We start from the raw sequence: 18,735 nt of genomic DNA on the forward strand, positions 1-18,735 counted from the left end.
TTTCACTCAGCCACTTTTAAGGCCATGCTGCGTAAAAACCCTGCGCCTGCTTGTAGCAGGCGTAAGGATTGACGCAGCATTTGCAGCATAGGGCACCCCGAGCCTTGCTGGAACTGCATCGCGCTTGCGACGCAACTCCAGCAATGCCGCCTTTACGGCAGCAGATGCTGCCCCATGGAGGCGGAGCCGTGACGCACAATAACTGGTGAATCCCTGCTGATATGCAGGGATGCCCCAGTTATTGTAAATCTGCCCCTGTGTCTCCCATTCCGGTTAAGTTGGAAATCCTTGCACAGACTGAGGTTCCAGTATATGCGTGGAGGCCTTGCTTTGCTGATTTTCATCAGGGGTTTTGCAACCTCCTTTTCACTTGGGCGTAAGTGTCAAAAGCTTTGGAGGAGGCTAGTACTTTTATTCAAGCTATTCTAGACTGTAAGTCCTGCCTCTCCTTGCTTCCTCCCCTCCAAGGTCCTAGATGGTGTTGGAAGGTTAGTGTTGTGCTCCAATCCTTAGTCCCCTCTCTCAGGCCTGCACTTTCAAGGCACCTCTTGCTGCTCTCACACTGTAAAAATGTTTTCAAGGTTGACAGGTCTGTTTACATGTGGACAATCTGCAAGCATAAGGTTAGGGAATGCACCTGGAAAAAAAAAATTGTAGATTTTTTTATGGCGCACTTTATCCATTTTATGAATTTCAAAAATGGATTACCTAAACCAATTATAGAAATAGGTTTTCATTTCATAGATTTTCTCCTTTGTCTGTGCATGGAGTCACATGTGCCTTTCGTACTAAAAATATTTACATTTTTCTTTGACATCAAATCAAAGCTGTTTTTCTTTTCTTGTATGTTAATATTTTAAGTGCTATTTATATTTGATGTAGGCAGAAAAAAACATGCTAGGGAGTATTGGGGCGATATTTGCTCACAGATCGCTTATATTTGATTATTTCTTTCTTTCATCAGGAGTCCTCTGCCTTTGAACCTAACTGCCTTTTTAGGGTGGACGAGTTTGGCTTCTTCCTGACGTGGAAAAGTGAAGGGAAGGTATGACATCATATAACCCAGATGTGCTTTACTTCGGGCTTTTATTTATTTACTGCTACCAATTTATGATAAGGTCAACAACCCTGTCTTTACAGTACATTAGAGAAGCGGGATATTATCATATCTGTGCATAGGGGGCAAAAACAAAATGGTGCTCAAGCACGTTCATGAAGTCATAAATACATTTTGCAATTTCTATTTTAATTTAAATTTAAAGTCACTTCCGCTTTGGGCCATGTCCTTCATTCTTTTCTTTTTTTCTTTCCAGGAAGGGCAGGTCTTAGAATGCTCCCTGATCAACAGCATCCGGTTTCCAGCTGTACCAAAGGTAAGCGGCGTGTGCTCATTTAGAGTCGTTTGACGGGTAAGCAGGAACTAGGGATAATATCTAGACAGGAGCTCCTTGGAAGAACATCATGTACAGACTTGTACAGCTGTGTGAGACTTCTTATTAGCACAACTGTGGAAAGTTCGGAGTTAATGTTTTGGTATGGCGATTAAACATTACGTATTACATGTTGTTTAAGTCTAAAGAAAGGTGTTCAAAGAAAAATAAATTGCACCTGGGGGTTTCTACCTTGCCCTAGATACCTGTTGGAAAGTGGATTATTAGTAGGGGCAAATGTATATCTGCCACTGCCAATAAGGCCACTAACACTGTATAGGCCTCAGAACAGGTCTTAGAAAATTATTCCTATGCTCAACCCTTGGTAGCTTGGCTGCGAGCAGGCAGGCTTAACTTCAAATACAGGTATGTAAAGCATTTAGGGCCGGATGTATCAAGATATTGTTTTGCGATTTCTAAATAGCGATATTTTGCGAATCGCTATTTAGAAATCGCAAAACAGTATGTATGTACAAAATCGCTATTTTTTAGCGATTCCTTATCATTCTTTATTTGCGAATTTGCAATTTGCGAAATCGCAAATAAAGAATGATTTCCAATGCATTCCTATGGGCCAGGAGGCCCATAGGAATGATGGTGAAATAATTCTCAAATTGCGAATTTGCAATTTGCTAATCCCAATTTGAGAATTATTACAAGGGTGCAGGGGTGTCTCAAAGACACCCTGCTGCACCCCTGAAATCTACATGTGTGTGCATGTGGCACACATACATGCCCTATGGGCATGTGTGTGTCACATACCACCCTCACAAATGCCAAATAGGGCATTATTATAAGAAATCGCAAATTACCACCAACTACAAGTTGGTGGTAAATTGCGATTCCTTAACACAAATTCGCACTTCGAAAATGTATCATGGATATCATTTAAGGAATCGCAAAATTTGCGATTCCTTAAATGCTATGGCAAAATAAGGAATCGCAAATTATTGCGATTCCTTAAATTGCGATTATTTGATACATTGGAAAAAATGCAAAAAGGCCGTTTGCGAATCGCAAAGGCCAAAATTCTGCGAATTTCGGCCTTTGCGATTCAAAAACGGCTTGATACATATGGCCCATAGGGCCGGATGTATCAAGATATCGTTTTGCGATTTCTAAATAGCAATTTTTTGTGAATCGCTATTTAGAAATCGCAAAACAGCATGTATGTACAAAATCGCTATTTTTTAGCGATTCCTTATCATTCTTTATTTGCGAATTCGCAATTTGCGAAATCGCAAATAAAGAATGATTTCCAATGCATTCCTATGGGCCAGGAGGCCCATAGGAATGATGGTGCAATAATTCTCAAATTGCGAATTTGCAATTTGCTAATCGCAATTTGAGAATTATTACAAGGGTGCAGGGGTGTCTCAAAGACACCCTGCTGCACCCCTGAAATCTACATGTGTGTGCATGTGGCACACATACATGCCCTATGGGCATGTGTGTATCACATACCACCCTCACAAATGCCAAATAGGGCATTATTATAAGAAATCGCAAATTACCACCAACTACAAGTTGGTGGTAAATTGCGATTCCTTAACACAAATTCGCACTTCAAAAATGTATCATAAATATCATTTAAGGAATCGCAAAATTTGCGATTCCTTAAATGCTATGGCAAAATAAGGAATCGCAAATTATTGCGATTCCTTAAATTGCGATTATTTGATACATTGGAAAAAATGCAAAAAGGCCGTTTGCGAATCGCAAAGGCCGAAATTCTGCGAATTTCGGCCTTTGCGAATCAAAAACGGCTTGATACATATGGCCCAAACACCAATTCAGTAAATAATTAAGACACAATGTATAATAAAAATCCAACACCAATTAATTAAAATAGGAAATCTTTGTATCTTTAAAATTACACCAAAACGACAAAAGTCCAATGTAGGGAACTGGAGATATGAATTTCCGAAGATTTAGCAATTTCTAGCACATAGAAACCTATAGCACCCTATCAGGACATCTGGTCGTGATAGACCTGGTCCAAGTTTCAGACCGACCGCGATGGGGCCCTGCTCGGCTACCACTTGCGGTAGGTCCCGGTCACAGTTTTTACCTTCAGACATAGAAACTTTTCTGGAGCTTTTCTTTGCGGGGTCCCTCGATGCTCTTCACCAAGCGGATTAGGTGTGGTGCGCCGGCTTCGAAATTCACCTACTCCCGGTCAAACTCTGGAAGTAGGAGCTACGGAGCTTTTCAGCGGGACGAACCAGGACGGCAGGCCGGCTCGCAGTTGAAGGCAGGCGTCTTGGCTTGCCAGGTTGAGGCGGTCCCCTTATGGAGCTTTTTTCCGAACTTGCTATAAAGTTCTCCAAACTTCTTGAATTTCTTCCTGAAGTTCCCCAAAGGGTCCCAAAGTATCTCAAACTCACTCCAAGGGTCTGTAAGTTCCAATATGGTCCTTGAAAGTTGAGGACTTCAGTTCCCACAATCCACTTGGACAAAACCATTACAAATCCACTGGTAGTTCTTCAGGTTGAGGATCCTTGGTGGTGATGTTCCAGGTCCTCCACAAGCTGTAGTTTAAATGGTGCAGAAGGTGCAATCTTCAGAGTGCAGGCCTTAGGAAATGCACACCAAACTTCGCAGCATGGCTTGTCTTCCTTTCTTAGCTTTCAAGCAGCAGATCTGAGGGGCTCTGCCCTTCTCAGATACTTATTCCAACTTCTCTGGATCAAGCAGAAGGTCACTACTGTCCAATGGGCTGCAGATTACCACCCAACGGTCTGACCACTTCCTGCAGAGTGTGGCACTGTTTTGTCCCAGAGTGCACCAATTCTTTCAAATTCATAATGGCTGATTTTCCAGCAGGGAGAGAAGAGCTGGCTAAACACACCCCTAGGATGGCTACTCTCCATAGTCTCTCCCCCTTGCATCTGCTCATTCCTTCCTTAATCCTAACATCTGGCTGGGGTCCACAAGGGTAAAGTTGTAAATGACACTGGGGTCCTCCCCTTCCCTTGAATTCCATGGATTACAACTCCTCCCGCTGTCTGTCATTCCTGTGCAACAGGACACTGCCCTCCCAGCAGAGCTGGTCAACCCCAGGGGCTCTTTCTCATTTCTTCAAAGAATGAATGAATAAGTTAACACTTGTAAAGCTACTGGTTACCCGATGGCATCCCAGCGCTAATAGTAGTGCCTATACCGGTTCCAAAAATATCAAGGAAAAAGGAGAGTTTTCAGTTGCTTGTGAAAATTCAAGTAGTTTGATTGTGAACGGATATAGAGTGGGAGGCGGTTCCATGTCTTAGCCACATTATATGAGAAAAGACGGCCTCCACTTCTATCCCGTTTAATTTTTGGGACTGTCACCAGATGTTTCCTTTCGGATCTCAAAGCTCTATTAGGCTGGTATGGGTGGATCATAGAACAAATCTTTGAGGATCCTTCACCCTAAAGTGCTTTATGTGCAATGCACATGGCCTTAAACTGGATTCTCTCCTAAATTGGGAGCCAGTGCAAAGAGATCAGGGCAGGTTTGGCTGGGAGACGTTTAGGGATGTTCCGGAGCAGACAGGCTGCACAGTTTTGTACTGTCTGCAATGTTTTGGTCATGGAGTGAGGAGCTCCTAAGTATAGCACATTGGTAGTCAAGCCGTGACAAAATCAGAGCTTGAACTAGCAGTCTTCAGGCTGTGAAAGGGAGAAGAGGGAGGATCTTCCTAATTTATCCTCAATAGACCCTAGCAGCTGCCTGCTACTTTCTAGGCTTGATCCTTGAAGTCAGAATTACAATCAAGCCAAACCCCCAGGCTCTTAATGTGCTTTTTCGGGGCAGGAGGAGGCCCCAAAGAGTTAGGCCAGAGTGGATCTATATTGAAAGGGGCGGAATTGCTAAGGGGCATCAGCTCAGTCTTTGCCCCATTGAGCTTAAGATATGAGCTATCCATCCATCTGGAGACTTAGCCTAGACAGGTGATGAGGCCTGGTTCAGAATTGTCATTTTTATTAAGGGAGACGACCAATTGAGTGTCGTCAGCGTAGGTGATAATCTGAACTTCAAACGGGGTAACTATTTCTGCCAGGGAGCTCATATAAATATTAAATAGAGTGGGACTCAGTGCAGATCCCCGGGGAGCTCCACATGTGATTGGCAGTTGTTTTGAGGAGGTTTCATCCTCGAAGACTGAGAAGAGTCCGTTTTCCAAGAAGGACTGCAGCCATTTCAGTGCTATTCCAGTCACTCCTGCATCCTTGACTCTGATAATTAGCAGAGAGTGGTTCACTGTGTTGAAGGCTGCGCTCAGGTCCAACAGAATCAGTGCTGCGCAGCCTCCTCCATCAATGATTTTTCTAGTCTCCTCCACCTTGCTGTGATCTGAATCCTGTCTGTGAGGGATGGAATGGGTTGTTCCTTTCCAGGAATACAGAGAGGGCTGAATTTACATGCTTCTCAGCAATTTTACTCATGCCTGGCAACAGAGATATCGGTCGATAGTTATCCCAGTCTTCTGGGTCCAAGCTGTTTTTTATTAAAAGGGCTTTGACTATCGCCTGTTTCCAAAGCGGGGGCACAGTTCCCGTCAAAAGAGAGGCATTGATCAGATCCATTACGACCGGAGAGATGGTCTCAATAATCTTATTTAAGGTGGGGGGGTGGGAGGGGAGGGCTGGATCTATAGGAGAGCCAGATTTGAGGTGATTTAGAATATTTTCCAAGGAGGCTTGGACTAAGGGGGGGGGGAGGGAATTCCTCCAACATGTCCTGTTCCTTCATTGAGTCTGTTGGTGGTATCATTTGTAGGTCTGTTTCCTGAGAAAAGGACGTATAGATAGTTTGTATCTTGGGAGAGAAAAATTCTGCTATCTGGTTACACCTACGTAGGGCATTATCTGAGTTTGGGGGGAACAGGGAGGGTTAGGAGTGTTTTTGCCATATGGAAGATTTCCCGAGGGGAGTTTGCGGCCAATGTGATTCTGTCTTGGTAATAACTACCTTGGGCGAGTTTTATTTCAGATTTGTAGAGTTTTATGGCATCCCTATATATGGCTTTATTAGCGGCGGAGAAGTTCTTTCTCCATATTTTTTCCATTATTTTACATGTTTGTTTAAGTTTCCGAAGTTTGGGAGAGTACCAGGGGTTTCTATTGGTTCCTGTTTTTATGTGGGTCTCTTTTTTGGGGGAGAACAGTGTTTAGTGAGGACTCCAGCCATCTGTTAAAATTATAATTTGCAATAATAGGATTTGGGTGAGATACTGGTCTGGTGTTCTCCAAATTAGTCACCCATAGCTCCAACCGAAGTTTTGACCAGATACGGGTCGGCTTTTTGTTGCTAGTGTACTCGTATCCTGCACAACCCAGGTAAATGTGAGTTGGAAGTGGTCAGACCATGGCAATGGAATGGGTTTAGAGACCACATGATTTTGGACATTAGAAAATATAGGGTCCAGCAGGTGGTGTTTCTGTGGGTTAGGCCGACTACTTTTTGTTTAATTTGAAATGCCGCTACTCCTTCAGCTAATTCTGACGTAGTAGAAAGTTGTGTGCTGTCAAAGTGCATGTTAAAATCTCTCAATAAAGTAAAGTTGGGGAGGGTACTAGCGAGGTTGGCTACAATGTCTGGCATAGACTGACTGATTTGGCTAGGAGGGCCTGCAGGCCGATATAACAGAATACCTGAGAAGGTGGCTACATGGGATTCCCTGATCAAGAAGGAAATACTTTCACATTGGGGTATGGGGTTAGTAGTAATATGGCCTTTGAATTAACTCTTGTGAATAATGGCAATCCCCCCTCCCCGACCGGCATCTCGATCCAGCCTCTGGATAACATAGTTGGATGGGAGCGCCTGTACTATGGCGTAATCCGTCTCTTTATTCAACCATTATTTTTTCATAAGGAATAGGAAATCAGGTTTCTCATCTTCTAACATGAGGTGGATTTCTCATGCATGCTTGGTGAGGAAGTGACAATTGAGTAGAAACATTTTAAACTCCTTCTTGTCAAGTAGGGTATTGGGTATTTGAGGAGAGGTACATAGTTTGAAACCTCAGCGGGAACATTGTGAGGCCTTGTTATCAGGTAGCATGGAATACATGCCCTTGCTCTTAGGTATTTCTCTATAAAGCTTAAGCTGTTCGGTAGTGTAGCAGTACCTTCCGTTGTTTAAACCGGCAGGGTCCCTGGCCCTAGGACACGGTCGGTTGCGGACATACGCAGGCGGGCTTGCCTTAGGCGCGCCTGCTGCGCACGTCCGCTGCGCGTTCGCGTCATCGGCTCCTAATGAGGCCGACTAATCCACTTAACTCTGACCAATCAGGACAGAGCACTGGCAGGCTGAATCTGGACGTACAAACAAGAACGTCTTATAACTTCTTGTATGTACCTTTTAGGAGAATTCAACAATATAATATTTTTGGATTTATTAATACCATTCTGGGAAGTCTTTGAATGGTAATTTTAGCTTTCTCCTATCAAGAGTTAATAGTCAATAACTTTCTGCCATGTTAACCTATGTGGCAGGGGTTTTGCAATGGGAAAGACGACTTGGGCCGTAAAGATATTTTATAAGTACTCTGCCTATATCCACAGGACCCCTACCCCTGGTATAGCTAGGAGAGACTTTAGGGGTTCTGAATATGTAGAAATATTGCAGATCCTCCTTGCACAGTGCTCCTACTACCAAAGTCGATTTTGGACAGCACTTTATCACAATGTGGGGAGTAAAATGTGTAATTTCACTTTACCCAGGGCATAAAAAAAACTCATTTTATAAGGGTCCACCTTATAGATATCTGACCCCCCACCCCTGAGACACCTAGGGGAGACCCTGGGGGTACCTAATATGCCCAAAAATTGTAGGTTAACCATTTTTGAGTGTCCCCCAAACACAAAAGTCGAGTTTGGGCACAATTTAATTTTTAAAAGCAGTCCTGCAGTACAGGGCTACATTTAAATTGACCTCAGGCTCAACAGTGCACACATTTAAGTGAAAAAATAAGGGCTGCTGGCCTGTAAACAACCATACCCTATTTATTATATACTAGGGACTAAAAGGTAGTTTCCACCCCCCTGCCCTAATATGTACTAGGGCTATATGGGTACGTCATACCAATCACAGGGGTACCCCAACCCTTAGTGCACCATAGTGTATGTAGGTGTTTTCACTGTATTCTAAGTGTTTTCAGCATAGCACTGGCTCTGGACCTGGTTAGGCAGAGCCCAGGGTCAGTCAGCATCAGTCACCACCAAGACCAGTCAGCAAAAAGTTGGGGGGGGGGGGTGCCCAGGGCACAAGATGACTTTACAACAATACCACATAAGTAAGCCCAACAGTCGAGTGAGATGTCAAGGGTGTGCGATAGCTTAGTTTTAGACTGCAAACATGTATGCATAAGGATGCCCAGGTGAACTCTTGGTCTTCCCATGCACCAAGTAGATGTCTGTTGCATGTCTCGAAAGGGCCTTAGCAGACCCTAATAAATCATGTGGTCTCCCTGTGCATACTGCTAGGTTTGCAGCCTGAGTCTGAGTGGAAGGGCTGTTACCCATGCATTGCCTTTTCGAATATACATTCATGAATTACTGAGGGGAGACATTTCTAAACGTTGTGAAACTTGGAAGGTGCTATATAGCCGAGACGCCCCTGAGCATTTGCGCACTTTATAAGTTTCAAAAATAAATAAAATTAATATAGGCTTTCCTCAGTACGACCTGTTATATGAAGGGAATGTTGATCGTTTTGAAAGAAAGGGTGCAAACCCTTCAGAAGCCCTCCTACTGTGGATATATACATTGTATCAGACTGCGGCCTCCTCTCTGACGTTCAAGACTACTGTACTGCAGGACCTATGCCTTTTCGTAGCACCACGGAGGGCTCTCTAAAATCTGCATCTCTAACTCTTCCCTTACATTTGGCTCATGCCGATTAACCACTATACCATTTATTCTAGATCCGTGGTACTCATAGTATGGCCCGTGGGCCGCCATCGGCCCAGCAGGTCTTCATTGGCGGCCCACGGACCTAGGCTTGCCGTTTCTACATTTCTAGTGAGGCCGGCAGTAAACACAGAAGATGACACCAGGAGCATACGTAGTGAATATGTATTAAGTAGGTATTCACTACTTATGCTCCTGCTGCCATCTTCTGTGTTTACTGCCGGCCCTTGTGACGTCACGGCACCGTTGGAAAGCTTCCCAAAAAGCCCTTTAAAAGTCAGCTGTAAGCACTTTCACAGCTAACTTTTAAAAGACCTTTTGGGAAGCTTCCTGTTTGGACAGAGACAGATAGAAACAGAGACAGAGAAAGATAGAGACAGATAGAGACAAAGACAGATAGAGATACAGACAGAGACAGATGGAGAAGGGAGACAGATAGAGACTGAAACAGATAGAGACAGATGGAGATAAAGACAGACAGATAGAGACAGACAGAGACAGATAGACACAGAAACAGAGATAAATGCAGAGACAGCGATAGAGACAGAGAGAGAGACAGAAACAGTTAGAAATAGAGACAGAGACAGACAGAGACAGAGAGAGGCAGACAGAGACAGGCAGAGACTGGTAGAGACAGACAGAGATAGAGACGGATAGAGACAACAGATAGAGACGGACAGAGATAGATAGAGACAGATAGAGACAGAGACAGATAGAGACACAGATAGATAGAGACAGAGATAGATACAGAGACAGAGAAAAACATGGACAGACAGAGACAAATACGGATAGAGGCAGTTAGAAACAGAGACCGAGAGAGACAGGGACAGACAGAGAGAAAGTGATAGAGACAAATACAGATAGAGACAGCTAGAGACAGAGACAGAGACCCAGACAGGCAGACTGAGACAGATAAAGACAGATAGAGAGAGAGATAGAGATAGAGACAGAGACAGATGGAGACAGACAGAGACAGACAGAGAGGGATATATATATATATAGAGAGAGAGAGCTAGAGAGATATATAGAGATAGAGATAGAGATAGGCTCAGTGGACTAATGCGTCCGCAGGGGCCAATGTTCAACCTCATGGACACAGTTTTGTTTTTTCTCTAGCCACCCCCCCACTTACCCAGCCCCCCAGCCCAGCCCTCGTCCACAAACCACCATGTAAATCTGGCCCCTGAGAAAAAGTTTGTGAGTACCCATGTTCTAGGCACTGCCTGAGATCTGCTGGTGCTGGATTGGTTAGGGTCCCCTCATACAACAGAAAACGCTTTGGCGGTGCCTCCTTCAGATTCCTGGCAGCTAAACAATGGAATTCTCTCCCTCTACATCTTAGATTAGAGGCTTCTGAACAGGCCTTCTGAAACATCTAAAAACTTGGCTGTTTAAGAAACAACTTATAAATACACAAATACTGGGATTTGCGGGTCCCAGGTGGGTTGAGAGGTCCTCACACCGGAGGATAAAAAGGACACGTCCTCCCTAGTTTATAGTTATCAACACAATAATGTCTCTCCTGTGGTCGAATGGTTGGGCTCACCCCGTTGCTAAAAGTCGGGGTAGGCTCGACCGTTTTACCAGGAGCACTTAAAGACACGGTCAATCACTCCATCTTGATCGACCGTGTCTCAGCTCTGGGGGTCAACAATCTAGCCAGAGACCTTATAGCTTCCTTTCTGTCAAACCGCTCCCAATCTGTGAAACTCTGTACTTTCTACTCGCCCACATCCACACTACCCTGTGGAGTACCCCAGGGATCCTCGCGAAGTCCGACACTATTTAACATCTATGTGTCGGACCTGGCGAGGGTCATAAAAACTTATGGGCTAAATCTGACTACCTACGCAGACGACACCCAATTGGTGTTGGCGGTCCATAAGAATGGTCTGGCAGTTGCATCAAGATTCCAGGAGTCTATGCTAGCCATAGGCTCCTGGATGCTGATTAACTGCCTAAAATTAAATTCGGATAAGACAGAGGTGATGACCTTTGGCAACCTGTCCCCTGTATGGTCTGACATCTGGTGGCCCACTGACTTTGGCCCCCCACCAGCACCGGTTGCCAAGGTCAGGAACCTGGGGGTCATATTCGACACCAAGTTAACATTCATCCATCATGTTAATACAGTGACCTCATCTGCTTTTTTCACCCTCAGAAAAATCAAAAAACTACTTCCCTACTTGCCCCCAGCTGAAGGAAAAACACTGATAACCACCCTAATATTTTCTAAATTGGACTATTGCAATGCCCTCCTGTTAAATGCCCAACAACAGGTTGTGGATAAATTGCAAGCAGTCCAAAATGCGGCAGCTAGGGCTCTTCTTTCCATTCCCAAATACCAATCCGTTTCGGCGGCCATACGTCAACTGCACTGGCTCAGAGTCAGAAGCCGCATAAAATTCAAGGCCCTCTGTATTGCATATAAGGCCATTCACAACGTAGGTCCTCAATTCTTAATAAATGCCTTCAGGATTTACACCCCCAGCAGGTCTCTCCGCTCGGCATCCAACTTCCTTCTTCCTCTTCCTCGCACCAGAACAGTTGCTTGGGGGGATAGACGTTTCTTGGTAGCCACGGCGAGGCTATGGAACACTCTCCCTCTCTACATCAAAACCAGTCCATCCCTTTTAATTTTCCGAAGACAGTTGAAAACATGGCTATTTGATCAATAATTTCACTTTTCATTTATTTCAGTCAATGTATAATCCTCTGCGCCGAGACACCTTCGGGTATTTGTGCGCAATACAAATTTAATAAACATAAACATAAACATAAACATTGTGTATGGGAGCGTACTATTAAAAATAAAATTCCTCACCCACTCCTAAAGAAATCTTTTATTCTCACATCCTTAGACACCATACTTGTATATATTTTAACCTTCCCTCCCACTCCTTTATTAAAGATTTCTTTAGGAGTGGGTGAGGAATTTTAGCTTTTATAGTACGCCCCCATGCACAATATCTTTAAGTGCCCCCTGAAAAACAGTTGAGCACACCCCGACTTTAGCAGTCGGCGTGAGCCCTATGATGAAGCATGTCCCTATTAGAGTGAGTGAGGGCTATTTAAAGAAAAGGGTCTCTTTCCCTTCCCACCCATAGCAACGGGTTGGACATTTATCTTTTATTTCTCTTGTGAACGTGTTCAGAAGTGGATCACCATTACACATTTAGGAACCCTGCACCCAATTTGGATCACTCTTGTGTGGCTTGACTTACGTAGAGAGCAAGCAACCATTCGACCACAGAAGGGACATTCTTGTGTTGATAACAAAGAAACAACTTAACCAACAGTAGCTCCTGCCCAGTCCCCGAGGGTCTCTCTTTCTGGCGCAGCAAATTGGAGTAACCGGGCGCTTTACAAGCTGCAAATAAATATATACATTCCATCTGAGGATTCTGTTACCTTTAAAGATGGGTGTTGTTTACCATACATGCCAAATGTTCTAAATGAGAAAGAGGGAGATTTTAGAGGGAAAAAAATCGAGGGGCTTCATGTCCTCAAATGACATAAACTGAAGCAAAGCGTGAGACAGCTAAAATAAGGCCTATTCGTTCTAGGGTCTCCCGGGGCAAGCTTGAATCAGGTCTGTTGACATGTATGAGATCATGACCTCCACTGGCTCACGCACTGCTTCATAACCCACCAATCATGTGCTGCTCGGTTGCTTCAGAGGGCCTGGTGGTTGTGATGTCACAGGAAGAGTTGGGTGGGGGCAGATATGTATTTAGAGGAATGCTTGACGTGCAAGAACTAGCAGTAGAATTAATGCAAGAGTACATAGGTTTTTTCTCCAATGTTCCTGGGACTCCTGAAGTTTCAAAGGTTGCAAAGATTTGTAAAGGAATAAATAGTAGGTGCATAACTGCTGCCTGAAGCAACATTTGTCAGAAGATTGTTGCTGGGAAAAACATTTAAGGGCAGATTTATGATGCCCTTGCGCCTCTTTGCGCCGCAATTGCGTCACTTTATTTGACGCAACGGCGGCGCAAACAATGCGCCCTATTTACAACGTGACGCATCTAGGAGATGCGTCGCGTTGTAAAGCCCTGCGCCATAAGGAGGCGTTCCTGCGCAGGGGGTGGCGTTCCTGCGCAGGAACGCCTCCTGAAAGTGGCTGAGTGAAATCTATGAGATTTCACTCAGTCACTTTCAGGCCAATGCTGCGTCAAAACCCTGTGCTCCTTGAAGCAGGCGTAGGTCTTGACGCAGCATTGTGAAGATGGGGCACCCCCGAGCCTTGCTGGAGCTGCGTCGCGCTTGCGACGCAACTCCAGCAATGCGCCACCTTTCCGGCACAGATGCGTCATGCATCTGTGCCGTTTTTGCACCATGGGTGGCGGAGCTGTGGCGCACAGTGGCGCACATTAACTGGCGCTTCCCTGGGGATGCGCCAGTTAACATAAATCTGCCCCTTAGTGGTGAGAATTCTTCCCGAAAAACGTTTTCGTTGGAAATGGTATTTTACAAGTAACCTTTTGTGAAGGTGCGGTTTGCAACTCTGCAAAGGTGAAGGTTGTAATCTTTTCAAAACTTTGGAGGCAGAATTGTAACCTTCCACTCCTTAGTCTGTCTGAACACGACAAGAGTTTCTAATGTATGCATCGTGAGCTCTGCAAAACCTAACGCCCCGTTTCACCCCTCTGAACAGGATGCCAAAGTCCTCGCTGCCCTGGAGGCTGCTGGGAAAGCCGAGCCGGAGCTGGACGGCCGCATAGTGTGCGTCTGCAGCGGCACGGACCTGGTGAACATCAGCTTCAACTACATGGTAGCAGAGTCCGCCGAGGTGGCCAAGGTATTCCCCGGAGAAACGCTGCTTCTTTTCAAAACATGTTTCTGTAATGCGACTGGAATGTCCTGTGACTACTTCCTGTGACTGATTCGGGGGTGATCGTAAAGCGCTCGCGCCGTCTGCAAAACATCCTCAGATACCCGCATTGATCTCTATGGCATGAAAGAACAAAAAATACAAGCACTGCGGTATGTTTTATGATTGCAAACAAACACTGCAGAAATGTACATTGAGTAAGAAGTACAGTGGCCTACCGATGCTTTTCGGAGCCTGCCTCTGGACATATCCAATGCTAGGATTGTCGAATACCAAGGCTGTGTGGTCTTGATTCAGCCTCATGCATTTCTCTTCCACAGGGCCAGCTTTAGAGCGGTGCGATCGGGGCACTGAGTTTTCACATACATAATATGGATTTGAAAGCACCTGCTGCCGAGTTCGTTGCCTTCACCTATCTCCAGGCAACAATAACAATGTCAAGATAACTGTGGTGATTAATGGACCTGCTGGAGAGAACGGAGTTTTGTCTAGTGAAAGTTTCTGCACATCATAAAGTAGTGCAGAGGGTTAATATGCCTGCTGCATAGCACATATACCATGAACATCACAAAATCTCATATAACGTAGATAGTTGAGTGGGTTACTGCTTCTGCAACTTGCAATGTATGTTACACTGGTAATGGAGCAACGTGAACTATTAAGTGTCATGAAAGAGCAGCATGGAAGCTGCATAGTGTAGGTTATAAAGTTATATATTCCCAGTCTTTCATTATTCTAATGCTGCTAAAACTCGTTTGCTTGGGTAGAAATTCATTCTTATTAGCCAGGCCAACCCCTGTGGCATTTTGAATCCTGGGTTTGTGGTTCCCGAGACCAAACAGTCTTAAAACAGAGTACCTACTATTGGTGTATGGATGACGCGTGACTTCTACATCTTGTAATCCTCATTGCCTTACGTAACATTTCCTATAGATTGATTTACACGTGTATGATTTATTGGTTGTGTATAATGTGTGTTTGATGTAAAGTGCTCTGACACCCTACACTAGTAAGTAATGCTATAAAACAAATGAAGGGCATGTGGGAGAGAGGCTACAGATAGATGAGGTGCATTGTTAGAGGGTTGTAGTGAGGGACTTTGTAGAGAAGGAGGTCCTTGGGGGGAGCCAACAAACATTGTCGCACCAGGAACTACCAGCCCTAAAGCCGGCCCTGCTTCCAGTAGACTACCTTCCTGCCTCCTCACCGTACTCTTGCAGACGTTTTCCTCCGTGTCTTTTCCATTTGTCACTGTTTTCTTATCTTTATCCTCCCCCCTTCCCTTTTCCTAAAAAGCATTGGCAAAGCCAATAGGTCTGGCTTCTGAAAGCAGTACAGTGGTTATTTGATTTTGTATTGCAAGTGTATGCAATAAATATAAAATTCATAAATAAAAGGAATTATTCTGCTGCTAACGAACCATGGTGGCTATAAAGAGTGTTATAAAAATATTAGATTAGATATAAATAGATAGATATAATTTTAATAGCAGGATATGGGTGCTTCCTAGCTGCCAGATGTACTTAGAACTGCTGTAGAAATCCCTTTTTGATTTGAATGTGCATCACAGGAAGGTATTATTCTTACTGGTGCAAAGAAAAAGTTAGCACCTAAAATTTCAGGACCAGGACTTGTAAAAATATGATTGGAGCTGGCCTGGAAACGAAGATCAGTCTGACATAAATCTTTAAATCTACCTCACAATGCAGGAAGCACAATTAGAATGGGGTCACGTGGGAATGGTTGGGACCTGGCAAACCATCTTGGTCGGAAAAAAGCCCACAGGTCTGCAGCCTACTGGGGGAATGCCTGAGTGGTAGAATGGCCAGTCTAGCCCCAAAGATGCACTTTTTACTTCCTCTAATAAAAGTTAGCAAGGCATCAATCAGGGTTTTTATAGAGTGCAGCTATTGTCCTGTTTAGGGTTTCAAGGCGCTGATGGGTGGTTTCTGCAGTTCAGTCGAAGAGCAGGTTTAGTTGAAAAGCAAGGTCTTAAGGTCCTTCTTGAATTGAGGGAGTGAGGGTAATTGCCTGAGAGGTAGAGCAAGAGAGTTCTAGGTCTTTGCGGCGAGGTACTAGAAGGATCTTACTCCGGTTGTGGTCTTGCGGATCTGTGTGCTAGTGGCTAGGGCCAAGTTGGTGTAGCGGAAGTGTCTCGTGGGAGTGTAGAAGGAGAGGCGGAGGTTGAGGTATGCAGGTATGATGTTGTGGAGGGCCTTGTAGGCATGCGTGATGATCTTGAAGGTGATTCTTTTGCTGATCGGGAACCAGTGGAATTTTCTCTGGTGATCAGCAATGTGGCGGCTGTGGGTGATGTCCAGGATAAGTCTTGCGGCAGTGTTCTACATTCTTTGCAATTTCTTTGGAGCTTTTGTGTGGTGTTGGTGTAGAATGCATTCCTGTAGTCGAGTTTTCTGATGCGAGCGCCTGGGTGACCGTTTTTCTGGGCTCAGTGGGGATCCACTTAAATTCTTTCAAAGCAGGTGAAGCATATGGGAGCGGGAGGATGAGACACTGTTGATTTAGTGGTTATTGAGAGCGAGGAGTCAAAAATGCTGCCGAGGTTACATGTGCGCTGGGGACCGCCAGGAGTTGTCCCTGGTGGAGGGCGTGGTTCCCAGAATGAGGACTTCGGTTATGTCAGAGTTGGGTTTGAGGCAGTTGTCCTTCATCTCAGGTATTGACTGCCTTTATCCCATTGCAGAATTTGTTCTTTGAAGCTGTAGGTTTGTCAGTGAGGGAGATAATCAGCTAGGTGTTGTAGGAGATGATGTGTAGTCCGTTGTTTCTGACAATAGCTACCAGTGGGGCCATGTAGATGTTCAAGAGGGTGGGGATAGGGAGGATCCCTGAGGGTCTCCGCAGCTGATCTCTGTTGGTTCTGAGGAGAACAGTGGGAGCCTGACTCCCTGGGTTCGGGCGGTGAGGAAGGAGAGGATCCACTTTAAGGCTTTGCTGTTGATGCCGGCGTTGTGGAGTCTGCGTAGAGGGTGTGGTGGGAGACGGTGTCAAAAGAGGCAGAGAAGTCCAGAAGGATGAGGGCTGTGTTTCGCCTCAGTCGAGGAGATTATAGATGGATATTAGGAATTTTTAGTCATAGTTAACACAGTTAAAAAAGTTTCTCTCCAGGTAGAAATTCCTATTGGCCATTTGCAAATTGCTTTTACTGAATCAAGTTAAGCGTTAACAGTTTAGGACTATATATCTACATGTATCCAGGAGTAACAACAAGGGCATTTGTACTGGTTATATGAAATATCAATCCATATTGTGGGCATTATGAAACACCAAATTCTGCCACATGATACATTTGACAACTTCCTAGATGTAATTAGCATTCTTACATTGCTTTACACCAGGTGTTCAAACATCCATGTCGGATATTTGATTCAATATGATTGAAAGTGATCCACAGGATTTACGTCACTTGTGTTTTGAGTTGCCACTCCTACGCAGTGCCTACCTGCCACTCACAACCCTGATGTATTTCCTAGCGACTGTATATGAAGGAAACCGGTCACTCTGAGGATCACTGGTATAAAGGCACTTGACAAAAAACAGCTCACAGTTATTAGCCAGTGTGTCCCTGGCAACACCTGGAACTCTCAAGAAAGGTAAGGCAGAAGGCAGCATTGAAACTGATCAGTGCTGCAGGTGTGATATCCACGACAGATTCGAATAACAGCGGAAAAACTCACCTTTTCACTTTTTTGAGGTGGATGAAATGAGTACCATTTATTGAGCTGAATATCTTTTAATATCCACAATTAAAGCTATAAACTGTTCCATGTGGCAACGCCTTGTAAACACCAACAGTGACACCAATAACCAGGCACACGCATCATATCCAAGGAACTTTAGCAACAAGATATGATGTTATACCTTCAGCTCTGTTTTCAATGGAAAAGGAAACAAAAAACAAACCAAATCATATTGAGTATTTATTCTAAAATATAAGAAGCATTCACAGTTCTGTTTAGCTTTAAACTTTTACAGTATCATTCATTATACAGGGGCGACGGTTTCAAATTTTAATAAATAACAGCTTTGAGGGCATTATTTGAGGACGTAAAGATATTTATAGGATGTCGCAACGCATACAATATAGGAATAGGTTGATCTGACATCAGGTTTTTATGGTCTATTTAAATCCCCACAACTCCCTTCTGGAGGGAAATCCCACTTTTTAAACAGGTCTCAGGTGAGCAGCTTGGCAGAAGGTTAACACTTTGTAAAACACACGTTCTCTCAAACTAACCACATGCTCATTTTGGTGACAATCTAAGCTAGGGTAAATGCCGTCATGCTTCGTGATAGGCATTTGGGGTCTGGGGGCCTCATTGATGAGAAATGCAAATGACGCATTGCTGCGTGAAAGCAGCGATGCGTCACTTCTCAGTGCGCACTCCTTGCGACATACCTGATGCGTCATATTTACAGTATGACGCATCATGTCGCAAGGAGTTACAGATACGTCAATATTTCAGACGTATCTGTAAGAGCAAAAGTGACGCATTGCTGCAGTGTGTCACAAAAGTGATGCAATTCCAGCAATGCGTCCTTTCACATGGG

At 44.5% G+C, this 18,735-nt stretch overlaps 1 protein-coding gene across 5 annotated transcripts in view; it reads left to right on the plus strand.

Annotated features, from left to right (window-relative positions):
* The window catches only part of PLCB4 (phospholipase C beta 4), a 1,177,624-nt gene that overhangs the window by 644,962 nt on the left and 513,927 nt on the right, over positions 1–18,735 (plus strand). For all 5 annotated transcript variants that reach the window (XM_086927702.1, XM_086927703.1, XM_086927699.1 and 2 more), the window contains 3 exons: positions 965–1,045; positions 1,314–1,373; positions 13,987–14,130. In XM_086927702.1, the coding sequence (XP_086783828.1) occupies positions 965–1,045; positions 1,314–1,373; positions 13,987–14,130 (285 nt within the window). The remainder of the gene's footprint in view (positions 1–964; positions 1,046–1,313; positions 1,374–13,986; positions 14,131–18,735) is intronic.

The sequence above is a fragment of the Lissotriton vulgaris genome, chromosome 6 (genome assembly GCF_964263255.1).
Source record: "Lissotriton vulgaris chromosome 6, aLisVul1.2, whole genome shotgun sequence".
NCBI classification, from domain to species: Eukaryota; Metazoa; Chordata; class Amphibia; order Caudata; family Salamandridae; genus Lissotriton; species Lissotriton vulgaris.